Genomic DNA, 15,654 nt, shown 5'->3' with positions numbered 1-15,654 from the left:
GTGGCGCACTCGGGAGAGTGCGGCGCTTCGGTGCACAGCAGCGCTCCCGCCGCGGGTTCGGATCCTATATAGAGATGGCTGGTGGGTTGCGATCCCCTTACCGGTCACAAAAAAGACAAAAAAAAAAAAAAAAAAAAAAAAAAAAAAAAAAAAAAAGTCAAGCAACCAGTGGCACTGAACTTTGTACCTTAATAGTTTCTATACAAAAATTTTAACTTGCAACAAGAAAAAGAACATTTTGACCAGGACATTAAAATAATTTAGAAAAGAATATTTTACTAATTTATCCAGTACTAATTTAGAATTTGAAAATAACAGGCCACACACACTTTTTGTAAATTAATGTAATATTTAATACTTAGGGACATACAGCATGAAAACACCTTAAAAATAACAAGAAAATGCCTGCAGAAATATCTCCTGAAAGGTTAAACGTTTTATTTTCTGTTAAAATGTTTTTAAGATTCGTAATATGTTCTATGCCATTTTACTTATGTATCTACACATACTCACCTGGTTTAGCGTATTATCTGTCTTTAGTTCTTTGTGATTGGAGTACTGGATATAAATCGGCTGGTTGCGAAGATGAGGTGTCACAGCAGAATAGTAATTAACCATAGTAATAGCTGCTTCCTCTGTTGCTAGTTCCAAAAATGCCTGAAAGTTTAAATAGCAAAAATTTTAATACGATGAATAAAAGTCAAACTTTAATATCTGTGTAATCTATTCAGCTGGTTAAAAAAAAAAATCAATTATCTAGAATATAACCTTTCAAGTTACATTTAAATGTTCTAATAAGTGGAATTAGAAATCTCTCATTGAAGTGTAGGTATACCATTAAAGCTAACCTTAGACAAAAACTCTCTGAATACACCCCACAAATATATTTCCCCAATAAAAGCAAGAGAAAATGTAAACATACTGCAACATCAGAAATTTACTACTTCCACCCTAGAGAGTATAACACTCAAAGTTATTTTAAAAGCAGTACAATTAATAATTAAATGTCAGATCAACTATAATATTAACTATATTCAGAGGAATGTTAAATTTCATAAATTCTTTTAAATTTTAAAACAAAATTTTAAATCTTCCTACAACCTCAACTTTTTTTTTTTTTTTTTTGAAGCTCTTACAACAAGAAAATGGAGGGGACACATCTGGGGGGGGGGGGGGGAGAGGGAGGAGGGAGGGAGGTTTTGGTGATGGGACACAATCACTAACTACATTGTATATTGACAAAATAAAAAAAAAAAAAATGGGGGGGACACATCGGGGGGGGGGGGGGGAGAGGGAGGAGGGAGGGAGGTTTTGGTGATGGGACACAATAACTAACTACATTGTATATTGACAAAATAAAAAAAAAAAAAATTTTTATATTTAATGTACCTGAGCCCTGATGCTACATTTATATCTACTGAATGAAGAATATCCAGAATTAACAATTTCTATTCAAGCTATCAGATAAATATTTTCATGGAATAAGTAAGCTTAAAAGTAAAATGCTACTAGTGGCCCCAACTGATTTCTGATGTCACAAAGAGCAGAGCCACAATAAAAGAAATATTTCATTAGTATTTTCCACAATCTCATCATAAAATTGTTCAGAGTCCTAAAGTGAATTCAAAAGGCAAAATTTGAAAACTATGACGACTTACTCATTTTGGCAACCTAGCATTAGTTTTCCACACACATCTACCAGAAAAAGTTAGAGCAAGACTTCTGTTAAGTTCTTTTGGAAAATTAATTTACTACATCCTTACCATTTTATTAGGTGACAATTCACATATGCCGGGTAGTTTGGAGTTTAACGTTTTATAAACCCTGAAAGAAATGTACCTGATTTTTTCCTTTCAGCATAAGGATGTTGGTCACCTTACCAAAAGGTAAGCCTAAAGCAATAACTTCAGTTTCTGTCACTTCACCAGGTAACTTCCGAATATGAAGTACACGAGAAGGAGCACCATCCATTTTATCTTCTCCTTTAAATTTTTTACTATCATTACCATTGGCTGAAAGACATTAAAAAATAGTCTTTATACAGTAACAATAAAAGATTATATTAATTTTCCTTATTTGTGTAAATACTACAAAAAAAGCTTTGGAAAGAACTTAAAAATAAAGCTGAGTACACTTGAATAATTCCTAAAGATTCAATATCTGGGTATTCAAATGAATGGATAAAATCATATCCATCAATTATTATTAGATGAAATTAAGTTACCAATTACTTAAGATTGCTAAGTAATGTTTCTGAACAGTATATGCAAAGAGTAATGTGACAAGCAAAAATGCAATTTCATAAAAAATTGTCCAATGACTAAAGAACATAATTATCTTTCAATTTAAGTATCTTATTACAGACTAACAGAAATACAAAAAATGTGAAAAGGTTGGGTTGGCAAAATTAGGGAGATTATCATTTTGCCTGAGAAATAATAAACTGTTCAATTTGGAAAATGTTGTATTCAAAAGTGGGGTCAAAGAAGGCAATTCTATAAAAATGATTATGTGATAAACATTATGGCTTATCTACAATGGGCCTCTCCTGATGTGTTAATATTTATCACCTATTCTATCTAAATATTTTGTGGCTATTAACATCAATATACTATAAATCACTCATGAAATTACCTTATTCTGTTATTCTAGCTTTAAACTAATACATTCCAGTCAATAAATTAGTTACCTGCCTTCATTCCAAAGCTTCACCAAATATAAAATCTTATTAAAGATGCCTATTAAAAAGATGTTTTATGTAGAATTGTTTGAAGGACCTGCAAGTCTATTCACTATACCAGATCAGTGGTTATTAATTTTCTAGAGACCCAAGGATATTTGTGAGACTCTTAACTAAAATGAAGGATCCTTGTACATTTAGAAATATACATGTATACTCTTTTGTATAAAATTTTAGGTACTTTATGGTATTCTCCAAAGCATTCAATACTATCTATAAGCAACAGAATGTGTGTACATATACTTAACAATATCTTTAAAACTCTAAGATCATCTTGACGTCCAGTGTGTTCAAAATTCACTCAATTTAAACACTTACTATCAGGGATGCATCCGCTACTGTTTTAGGATCTAGGAATACAGTAGTGAACAAGATAAATATGATTCCTAATGCTCTATAGTCCAGTAGACTATAGAGAGAGGTGGACTAACTAGAACATGAACCAGATATAATTTCTTACAGTGATAAGTGATATGAAAAAAGTAAAACAGAGTGATGTGATTAAAAGTGACTTAGCCAAGGACTGGTAGAGGGAGATGGTGATGACCTTATTGGATGACCAGAGAAAGTATCTCTAGGAGATAATATGTGAACCTACTTGATGATTTACTTGTCAAGCTATACTTAAGTCATATTTTACTCTAAGGGCTTCACTTTGGTTTATATACTTGAATAACCACCAATGCATTTAAAAATCCACTTAGATTTCCTTTGTACAGAAGAGTAGTAAGCTCTAACTTCTGAATATATTACTCTGAAAATCTTGGTTGACTAGCTCTTCATTACTCCAGAAATGTGAAAAACTACAAGAAGCTATCCACACCTCCTTTCATTTCCGAGGAAGACTTGTGAGTGCAAAGACACCTGAACTTATCAAAAAGAAGAGGCTGAACCTTCTATTTTGCAGTATCTTATCTAACAAAATCATCACTGGGTCTGTTAATTGAAAATTTAAATTAAAGCAGGGAATAAAAAATACATATTTTAAAACATATAATTGGCATACACACATGTTCTTCTGTAGGACTAAGGCCTTTTCCTGGCAAAGCAGTCTTAATACAGAAACCTGATAGTCTGTTTTTATTCATTAATTTGAATAACAAGTACAAATATTTCATAATCCAACCAAGAGCCCCATGAGTTACGAATTATGGTATCAGGATACTCAAAACAGCAAATTTCAGTTTCTCCTAATTTGGTCTGTCCTTTTCCTTCTGGGTGAAGGCAAGAAAAAAACACCAGAATAAAGATACTACCAGGGACTGGCTGATTAGCCCAGCTGTTTAAGAGGGCAGTGTTGTACCACCAAGGGCAAGGGTTCAGATCCCCTTACAGGCCGGCCACAAAAAAAAAAAATACTACCTATTACTGTACCTGTAAGGGAAAAAAGGGCTTCTACTTCCAAAATGATTTTCAGAATATAATCCCCAAAAGACAAAGCCTTCCTAAACCTGTTATTTAGACAACAGAATAGCTTATGGTTTTGGATTTGTGTTGGATATTTTCTGGATAATGGATAGAAGGCAGAAGTAAAACAGCTGAATAATACAGGATGGTGGGTTACGTTTAACAAAGAATAAGATAAATAGAAAAGATGCAATTTTCTTTTGCATTAATATTTAACATCCACAAGTTAACTACATGACAGGTAATTTACAACTCTAAGATTGCTATTATCATGACCTATCAACCCCATTTACTGGTAAGAACTAGTTAAATGCCAAAGGCCAGACAGTTACTAAGAAATGAAGACAGGAAGTAGTAGAAAACTCCATAGCCTGTGCTCTTAAACCACTACACTATATAGGAGGATCCCAAAAACAAACTTCACGTTATGTATGATGGCCTAAAGATATGTTCTTTCCTCAGAAAGACCAAGCCAGTTACCATGTAACTACCAAAATTTTCACCTTCTCTTCATACTACCTGATACTCCCCCAGTTAGTTAATTTCTTAAGAGGGTGGCTACTAGATATCCTATCTTAGTGCTAAAAAATATGAAAATCTTTATTTTAAATAATCAATACTATGAGAATGTGAACTGGGAAATGGAGACTCCTTTGATCATACAACAAAGCCTATTTTCATATATAAAAACACCCTAACCCTAGAAAAGAAAAAGGGCAAAAGAAAATGTGCAACCCTGAGCTTATGAAATATCTAGGCCATTTATTACTCTCTTAGATAAGTAAGTAGAATTGGGTCTGTCTGGCTTACAGACCTATGATTCTTCAGAAGACAAAGCACAATAACTTGGACTCCCTTCCACTGCCCTCAGTAAACCCAGAAACTTTTCTCTGGGTATCTAAAACTTGTAATAATTCAAATGTTTTTTTAGGACTTTATGCTCAATTAACAAGGCATGTAGTAATGCTTTTACTTACGTATACAAGTTGCATATAAATGGTAGAAAACTTTAAGTACGCCACTTTCCACACAGGAGTATTATTCAGCCCTTTTAAGGCCCTTTGCTTAAGGAAGGATATTCAGCTACTCACAACTTCAAAACAAAATTTAAAAACTGTCTGTACTTGAACATTTATCTTCCAAACTCAAAACCTGTTTTCTACCTCAATTCTAGCCAACACCTTCACCTTTGAAATGAAGTCAAGTTTTCTCCTCTTGACTGACCTTTGTTCTCCATTGGCTTTTTCCTGCAGTTTTCAAATAAATTGGTCTCACCAAGATCATAGATAATTTGTTAAATCATCTCATCCATCAGTGACCAAGGGACTGTGAACCTCTCTTCCTTACTGAGTCTCTCATAGAACCCCTAACAATTTCCACTTCTACTTTTCTTACTTCCCTGACACATTTGATACCTGCTTTGAAACCCTGCTTATTGCATTCCCAGAAACCGTCTCCCAAGCTGTTTTGGTCCCAAGGTCCTTCTTATCCTTTCTTGCTCATTATAAACACTTCAGTGCCTGGGTTTCAACAATCACCTTCCCATTTAATTTGTAAATCTATTAAAACAGTCCCACTCATTCACCAATACTTTCACCTGCAAACTAACATGAAGTACATTTCACAACTATACACTTCATCTGTCCAGTGTCCAAACTGACTACTTGACAAAATATAAGTACATCCTCATTCCCCAAGTCATTCAGACTCAAGCATTTTTACAAGCATTGGTAACTCCCTTTATCAAATATGATACTGAGAGGCCAAGTATTAATTCTAAGCAGTTTTAGTTAGACTTCAAGGCAAAAGCACAGCATTACAGAAATTGCTGGCTTTAGAAAAGTGAAAAGAGTCTAAGCTAAGAAAAATGAATGTTGGTACTAATTCCTATACAGGAAAGCAGAAATTTCAGAGTTAACCAGGAAAAGAAAGCAGGTATATATAGATAGATGGTACTTCTGTTAGTCTGCTGGCTCCAACAGCCACCACACAAAAAGCCTCACTAGAAGACATGCTGTAAAAGCTGGCTGTAACTGAATTTCCAAGTAGCTGCATAATCTAGTTGCCAAAAGTACCTTAGGCATGAGGTGGAAAAACATGCAAGGTACCTAAAGTAGGGCTCTCATTACCTCTATAAGCAAGAAGGCATGTTGTTAGAATCCTCATAAACATTAAAACTGTAATAATCTGGGGGCCGGCCTGTGGCTCATTCAGGAGAGTGTGGTGCTGATAACACCAAGTCAAGGGTTAAGATCTCCTTACTGGTCATCTTTATTTAAAAAAAAAAAAAAAAAAACCCTTAAAAAATTTGGGGGAAATTTTTAAAAATTTTTAAAAATTTCCCCCAAATTTTTTAAGGGTTTTTTTTTTTTTTTTTTTAAAAAAAAAAAAAAAAAAAAAAAAAAAAAAAACCCTGTAATAATCTGCTGGAATATTCTCAAAGCTTTATAACAGAACGGAATGACATCACATCAAAAATGTCTGTAAAAATTAAAATGAAAATCCCAAAGTTTTGAGCAACATGCACAACAATCTATGGAATGATTTTAGTTCTTTCACATAAAGCAAAAATGTCACATTTTAGCAATAATAAATAAATCCTTCTATTACAGAATAACAATCAGCACTGGTAGAAATATGTACACCTAAAGCAACATTCCATTTCCACAGCTATTAAAAAAAATGACTAAAAACTTTGAAACCATATTCTACAATTGTCAAGCCTCCTCCCCACTGCCAAATAGTTACAAATTCCTTTCAACAAAATCCAATTCCAATGCTAGTTGGGACTAATTGTAGTTTTGAAATACTACCTTTTATTTCTCCTGAAGAAACTAATTTATTACAAAATACCCATACTGTATCAACTTATTAAATATTGTTTCTAGTAACATTAACTTTTCTAATTTCTAAAACTAGTTTTTTGTTTGACACAAAACCACCTGTTCAATAGGTATAGAGAAAGTCTAGACAGATAAGGGCAAGACTGTTGAGAAACCAAATTCTATAATAAAATCAATCAGAAGAAACATTTTGGATAAAGCTGGAAGCTGAAACATATGAATGAAATCTTGTTCTTTATTTGATAACCATAAAAAGTGTCCTTATAACATCCGCAAAAGTCCCTTTTTGAGACATCTGTACCATAACGGAGTATTTTTCAAGGCAAAATCACTAGTTTTAAAAGGTCTTTACGCTATTTGCTGTTATAAGTTAACAGTATTCACATCGGGGTCTTTTAGAACATAAGCAAACTTTCATCTTCCCTTGTTAGAAAAAACAGAAAAACCTTAAAAATCGATGTTTTCTCTGTGCATAAATTGACTGCATGTGATTTTCTTATGTTAAAACAAGGCTTTAAGGAATTTTATTCCATCACTACAAAAACATGACATTGATTCTTTCATCATAAAGTACATTATATATATCATTCCTAAACATACTTTAAAAAAAAAAAAGGAGTAGGATCTGCAGTGATATCTCTACTTTCATTCTTGATACTGGTAATTTATGTTTCTTCTTTTGGTCAGTCTTCATAGGGAGTTTTAAACCTTGAAGACATACTTTTTCCCCCTACATACCTCTTGGGTTGCAGCCAACAAATTTTGATGTTAGATTTTCATTGTCAGAAATATGCCCCTTAGAATAATTCTTGATCCATGTATTGTTCAGAATTGCATAGTTTAGTTTCTAAGTATTTGGTACTATCCTAGAATTCTTACTATTTTTGATTTCTAATTTAATTCTTCTATAATCAGATACTTTATGAGCATTCAGTCATTTGAAATATATTGAGTTATTTTATGATCCAATATGTGATCTATCATGGTGAACATTCTATGTACACTTGAAAAGTTATGTTTAGTTTTGTAAGAAACCACCAAACTATCTTCCAAAGACGCTGTACCATTTTGCATTCCCACCAGCAATGAGAGTTCCTGTTGCTCCACATCCTCACCAGTATTTGGTTTTGTCCATGTTCTGGATTTTGGCCATTCTAATGTGTGTGCATATATTTAAAGTGTACAATTTGACAAGTTTTGACATACATACACACACAAACATCCATAAAACCACCAACACAAGTGAGTACATATATCCATCATTCCAAAATTTCCTTGAGGCCACTCCTCTGCCACCCCTCCCCCCACCCTTTCCCACCCGCAAACTCCTAGCAACCACCAATTTGCTTCAGATTAGTTGGCATTCACTAGAGTTTAATGAAATCATACAGAATTTAAGATGTACCCTTTTTTTCCTCTTTCTCACAACATAATTATTTGGAGATTGATCCCTGCTGTTGTGTGTATCAACAGCCCACTCCAAGTGGCTGAGTAGTATTCCACTGGATGTATGGAAAGGCATACAGTGCCAAAAGAGCCATCTATTTATCCATCCATCTGTGGATAGACATTTGGGTTGTTTCAGGTTTCGGTTATTACAAATAAAGCTCTATAAACATTCACATACAAGTTTTTAAATGAACATATGCCTTTATTCTTCTTGGGTAAATCCTTAGGAGACAAACAGCTGGATCATACAGTAAGCATATATTTAACCTTTTAAGAAACTGCCAAATTGTGTTCCAAAGTAGCTCTAAAACTTTACATTCCCATCAATGGTATATAAGTATGACATTTCCATAACATTCTTTCCAACACTTGGTATGGTCAGTCTTATTAATTTTAGTCATTCTAATTGGTATGCATGTTATATCATTGTGATCTTAATTTGCGTTTCTCTAACAATGCTGAGCATCTTTTTCATGTGCTTATTTACCATCTGCATACCTTTTTTGTTCAAATATTTTGCCCAATTGAAATTGGGTTGTCACCTTATTGTTGAGTTTGAACTTATATATTCTGATTTTATATATATATATGTATGTATGTGTGTGCGTATATATATATGCTGGATACAAGTCCTTTATCAGCTAGCTATATGCTTTGTAAAGATGTTCTGCCACTCTATGGCTCGTCTGTTCATTCTCTTAACAGTGTCTTCTGAAGAGCAGAAGTTTTTAATTCTCATGTCCAGTCCCATTTGCTCTTTTATAGATTGTGCTTTTAGGGTCATATCTAAGAAATTTCTGCCTAACCCAAGGTCACAAAGATTTTCTACTACAGTTTCTTCTAGAAGTTTTATAATTTTAGGTTTCACATTTAAGTCATGATCCATTTGGAATTAATTTTCGTATCCAAGATCTTTTTTTTTGTTTTGTTTTCCCACATGGGTATATCCAATTGTTGAAGTCTACTCTTTCTCCACTGAATTGACTTTGCACTTCTGTCAAAAATCAGACATCCAGTTTTGTGGGTTTATTTCTGAACTCTCTATTGTGTTCCACTGACCTATTTATCTTTCTTTAAGCCAACAGGATGTTGTTTTGATTATTGTAGCTTTACAGTAATCCTTGAAAAGAGGCACTCAATGCTCCAACTTCCTTTCAGCTATACTTCTTTTTATCTTTTTTTTAAGCAACTGTACTTGGAATTTCAACATGCACCCTAATTTATCAAGATCGTTTTATGTTAAGAGTTAATTCATATAAAATATAAGAACCTTATCACTGTAAAATTCCATTTATCTTTACTCTGTACTAATTGTTGTCATATAAACATCTCTCTATATATAATAAACCCCATAATACAAAGTTTTAATTTATATAAACAGTCTTTCAAGGAAATTTAGAGGATTAAGAGAGACAGCCTTTGTTATTTACATACATATTTACCACTCCTAGTACTACTCTTTATTTTCTGCACATCCACATTTTCATGTAATGTCATTCCACTCAAGAATGTCTCAAGAAGTTAGTTTTTTTTTTTTTTCTTTTAGTGCAAAGTGTTAGCCTCCTATTAAATGTCTTTGTCCTGGCTGTTTTTAAGATTTGCTCTTTATTATTAGTTTTCAATATTTTGACTGTTATGTGCCTACATATCGTCCTTTTCATTTATCCTACATTGGGAGTTTACTGAGAATTCTCATAACTGTAAGCTGATTATTTTTTTCCTCAAATTTTAGAAGTTTTCAGTCTTTACTGTTTCAAATATATATATACATTTTTTTTTTCCCCATTCTATTTCCTCTCTACAACTCCAATTACACACGTTAGATTGTTTGTCAAATAAATATATTTTGTTCTCTCTGGAAGACTGAATAACTTGTATTCATCTGTATTCAAGTTCACTAACCTTTCTTCTGTTGTCTCCAATCTGCTGTTGGTTCCAACCATTTAATTTTTCATTTCAAATATTGCATTTTTCAGTTAGAATAGTCCTATATGCTTTCTCTACAGTTCTTTATAGTTTATCTCCGTTTGTTCACTCATTACTTCAATCTTTTCCTTTATACCTTAAAAATATTTATAGTTCTCATCTGCTAATTCTAATATCTACATCATTTTGAAGTCTGCTCCTACTGAATGCTTCTTCTCTAGTTTATGGGTTATTTTCCTGCTTCTTCACATGACTTGTAATTTTTGATGGTATGCTAGATATTATGGGTGATATCTGTAGGAACACTGAATCGTGCTGGTCTTCCTTAGGAGGTGTTATTTTGTTTGGGCAGGCAACTATATTACTGGTGAATCCTTCGCATGGTGTCAGGTTAGACTTTCAGTTTCTTAACTTAATCTTATGGATGGCACTGACTATAGGGGTTGATCCTTTAAGGCCTGAACTTTCTTTAGTCTAAATTAAGTGCCTGAGGTACTCTGCAAGATGTCTACATTCTGACTTCCCAGAACTCCAAAGTCTCAGAGCACTGTTCAGCCCATGAAATTACCCTTTAGCTCTGAGCCCCAGAGCAGGTGATTTCTGATAGACCTTGCAAAGTCTCAACCTGGAAACATGCAACCTAGCCATTATCCAAAATTCTGAATGAAGTAAATCCCCACACCAAATTCTGCTCCCTGCCCTATGTATAAACTCTTAGACAATTTCCTTTGCTCCAGAACCCTTCACAAATCCCAGATGTTTGAGGAGCTTTGAATTCCAATCTCAGTTTCTTCAGCTCAGTGAGACATCTATGCTGTGCTTGAGAGCTCCACATTCCCGTGCTGCAGCAGTAAGGTACTTCCAAGGTAGAAAGCCAAATTAATCATGATACTTACCTTACAGATGTTTTCCTTCTCTCAAGGATCATGATCTTGTTCTCTCTGCTCATAAATTCCAGACAACAGCTGTCCCATATATTTTATTCAGGTATATAATTTTTTATTTTGGGGGGAGATTGGAAAAGGGGGCAAGACTGCTACCAGTTCCTCTGTCATAACCCTGAACATTAATTTTAAAGACATTTCCATTATCACTACATTAAAAAAAAAAAAAAAAAAGAAACGAAACTGACAAAGCAGAGTTATAGACAATTGAGCATATTTGTTCAATTATATGCACATGGTGCTTTTAACTATCAAAATTATGGACTAATGATTTGGCTTTGTAATCACTACATAGAAAAATCAGTAATAATGATGTGTTAACAAATTCATGTTCACATCGTTATGATTATATTTGTTAAGTACTTCATTATAATTTTTAGTTAACTGAACTGTCAGGGATGTGTAAGTTTGTGCCAAGGTGTGTGTGTGTGTGTGTGTGTGTGTGTGTGATGTGTAAGTTTGTGCCAAGGTGTGTGTGTGATGTGTAAGTTTGTACCAAGGTTGTGTGTGTGTGTGTGTGTGTGTGTGTACACAAGCAACAACTACCTAAAGAAAATCAAAATGTCTTCTAGTCTCATACAATACTTTAATTGCCAAAAATAATTAGTTCCTGGAGCATGTAATTCGGGAAAGGATACAGAAAGAGGGAACTTTGGTTTCAGATAAATAATGTGAGGTGGAGGGTTATAAGGTAAATTCATGTAATAATAGTAATAATCAGATTCAAAATTTAGTTCACCAGCCATAAAACTAAGGTCTAAAAACTAGTTTATATTTGTTTACTGACAGACATTACAAAAACCCAACAATGTTATTTCAGACATATACAAATTTAAGAAAAACTCTACCTCTGAATATTAAATAAATCACCTTAAATTTTCAATAGATAACAAAGAAAATCAATCCAAACAAGTAAAATATTATTACATCAAAGAAAAAAAGTTGAAACCAGAGAAAGAAAATAACTATGTGTGTACTGCAATTGAATTTTTTGTTTTTTATTTATGGGTTGAGCTTTAGGGTTTGTGTCATAACGAAGAAATACTGGAAAATACTCTATGACATGCAAACACCAGAACCAAAAGCAACAGAAAAATATGAAAGGGGCACATGAGGGGATTTTTAACATGGAAGAGAAAGGATTACATTTTTGTGATTTGAAAAAAAAAAAAAGGAGTATGAGTTAAAAGTTACTTGCCCACTCACCAGCTTCAGGTTTTTTCACTTGCCACATTAAACACTAGTAACATTTCCTCTAAAATATTTCAACACAGCATTTAGAAATAAAGGCTAATTCTGGTAAAAAAGACTAAATTAGTTTTAACGTTGCCCCATAAAATGGCAAATAACGACTGATTGTTCTTACCTGTAACTACCATGCTGCTCATATTAGAGTTTGGACTACTGAGAACACTGCCTGAGAGCAGTTCGTCAGATCCTCTCTATAAAAACAAAAACAGATTAGCATAAGACATCTTTAAATTTAAAAATATTAATCTGAAAGCCTTATCACTTATCTGTAACTTTTCAAATATTCACTAAAAAACAAATTTCAAATGTTACAATATTGAAAATAGTTAAAATATTTAATTCCTTAAAAAAAAAAAATTATCTTCATTCTCCCTACCCTCCTCCCATGTACACCTCTCCCTTTCCCACGAAGGCAATATAGTGTTCTCTTCCCTCCTTTCATCCAAGTCCAAAGGCCAATAAACAGAAAACATGATTAGGTCCCATAATCAAAAGCTTTGAGGGGCCGGCCCGTGGCTCACTCGGTAGAGTGTGGTGCTGATAACACCAAGGCCCCGGGTTCGGATCCCATATAGGGACGGCCGGTTCGCTCACTGGGTGAGCATGGTGCTGACAACACCAAGTCAAAGGTTAAGATGCCCTTACCGGTCATCTTTAAAAAAAAAAAAAAAAAGCTTTGAAAAACTACCTCAATTTTTTACAAACAAACTAATGCTACAGCAGCTAGACTTTCTCATAAACATTCATCCCAACAGTCCTTTATTCATTCAGATAACTCAGGTCTTTAGAAAATCAGAACTTCATACTGGTAAGTCAATCATTATCTTCACTATCATTAAAATTAAAGTTAGGGACATAGTTCAGCAACTAAAAAAACATTGATAGCAAAAGCAAAATCTATAGAACCAGAAATTTATTTTTGCCAAAATATAGAGTCACGTCCTAAAATCCTTTAGAGAAAAGGTTATAAATTCATGTTTGGAAACTGCAGTTGTTCAAACCAGCCAGTAATATTTCAGCTACTTTGAAAATGTGTGTATTTACAAAAATATGTGTAAATAGACTAATATTAAACTAGCTAAATCAACTGTTTTGCCTATTTTAAGTATGTGTATATTTACATACATGCATATTAACATTTAAAAATAGCTAAATCAATAATGGCTGATTTAAACAACCAATCAGTACAAAGAAGTTGAATGAAACCATCAAAATGAAAAAATGTATGAGAGATAACAATTTATCAAAACATTGCAGAAAGTCAAAAAAATCCAAATCAACCATAAACTTTATGCTATTTTGAGTTTAAACTCATAATAAGCTGTAATTCAACAAATATAAAAATGGTAAACAAAAAAAGAGCCAACGACATACATTACTGGTTTACTATTATCAACAATTTTTAAAAGTTTCCTAGATTTCTTTATGTTTTTATAACAAGTATACAACATGGTGTCAAGAAAAAGGGCTCTGAAGCTCAGTTTCTATTTATTAGCTATGTAATTGTACTTAATCATTTAAGACTTAAATTCTTCATTTGTAGAACAGTAATAGCATCTACCATCACAGCCCTTACATGATAATAACATAGCAATTATAAGGCAAAGTGCCCGGCCCACATCAGTAGAATTCACTATAATATTCCCAAGTGTCAATCAAGCTCAATGTCTGTACATACTGGCTGACTAATAAGTGAATGAATGTTGATTATTAACATTAACAACTGCTACATATATTTTGGCCCTTGTTCTTGGATCAAGTAACTGTAGTCAAATTACTCCGTACATAAAAGCAAAGATGGCCCCCCCACATAGGATGGGGAAGTTTCTTACACAGTGAATAAAATAAGCCCTTCCATAAATTAACGTTAACTTCAGATCACATGTTCTAAAAGTGTAAAAAAAAAAAAAAAAAGCCTGAAGAGACCCTTAATGTTTTACTCACCTGAACAAAATTTATACCCCCTTAGAAGATCTTCAATGTCTTATTTCCTTAGTTCTCAAAAACACTTTGACTCCACTAGTTTTCAGAAGTATATTTTACCTCTTTTCAAATGTATATTATCAGTTTAGTCTTCAGTTGTTTGCTTACTTATCAAAATCTTTCCACCCCAGTGGATCACAAGTAATTCTAGAAGATGATGGGTGGGGAATCTTGGGTCTACTCAAGTATAAAAGAAAGCCTCTAATTCTGACTTACGGTGTGTGGGAAGCTCCCCTCCTCCTCCTTGCAATGCCTCTTTATGCACAAAAAAGTCTTTTTAATTTTTTAAAAATTTTGTATCTGTAGTCTTTTTTCTTCCTCAAGTGATTTCATATCTGCTGTTAGGAGAACAGATCCAACAGCCTTCATAACTGAGTCGGAAGAATTAATATCAAATTATTTGCAATCTTGAGATTTTACAAATATTACTGGAGTATTTTTATAAATTACATTTTTTATAAAAAGGCAATTATATTTGCCTTTCCACTGAGTAAAAAGCTTACCATCAGTATACTCAAAAGAAATGATTCTTCAGTATTGATAAATATTAACATTACCACATTGACTGATGGAACAATTTTACTTGAAATATCTCAGCCTTGTTGTTTAACATGGAATATACACAAAATGAATCAATCAATGGTAGTGAGTGATGGCTGTTTGTTAGTGGCTGTTAAAACAAATCAAATTAGTGGTACTTAAACTCGGAATCAAAATCTCTATTAAGAATATATACTTTTTAAGAAATTTAATTAAGATAGATGTCAACTGATCTTAGATTCAACTATAAAAAGAAATTAAATGTTAAGATTGCATTGGTGTCTCTTGTTAAATCTGATCACAGAAACTCTTCCTCCTGTGCAGTATCAATGACCATTTCAAGAAAAACTAGCATCCCAAATAAACAATTAGGAAAATGGTGATATAGGAAGATATAATTTATATGCCTACTAGAGAAAGAAATAAATTTTAAAAAGAAAAAAAAAAAAGGTAAGTGCAAAAGTAAGTACAGATTGGGCCAGCCCGTGGCTCACTTGGTAGAGTGTGGTGCTGATAACACCAAGGCCCCAGGTTCGGATCCCGTATAGGGATGGCTGGTTAGCTCAATGGG

General features: G+C 33.3%; 1 protein-coding gene across 4 annotated transcripts in view; it reads right to left on the bottom strand.

The window, feature by feature from the left end:
- PTBP2 (polypyrimidine tract binding protein 2) overlaps positions 1 to 12,762 on the bottom strand; it is a 50,649-nt gene extending 37,887 nt beyond the window's left edge. For all 4 annotated transcript variants that reach the window (XM_008574894.1, XM_008574895.1, XM_008574896.1 and 1 more), the window contains exons 1-3: positions 12,676 to 12,762; positions 1,840 to 2,012; positions 514 to 657 (exon numbers count right to left, since the gene is read on the bottom strand). In XM_008574894.1, the coding sequence (XP_008573116.1) occupies positions 514 to 657; positions 1,840 to 2,012; positions 12,676 to 12,697 (339 nt within the window). In that variant the 5' untranslated portion in view covers positions 12,698 to 12,762. The remainder of the gene's footprint in view (positions 1 to 513; positions 658 to 1,839; positions 2,013 to 12,675) is intronic.
- Between the last annotated feature and the right edge of the window lie 2,892 nt (positions 12,763 to 15,654).

The sequence above is a fragment of the Galeopterus variegatus genome, unplaced genomic scaffold (genome assembly GCF_000696425.1).
Source record: "Galeopterus variegatus unplaced genomic scaffold, G_variegatus-3.0.2 Scaffold1114, whole genome shotgun sequence".
NCBI classification, from domain to species: Eukaryota; Metazoa; Chordata; class Mammalia; order Dermoptera; family Cynocephalidae; genus Galeopterus; species Galeopterus variegatus.
This window is presented reverse-complemented; position numbering and strand designations above follow the sequence as displayed.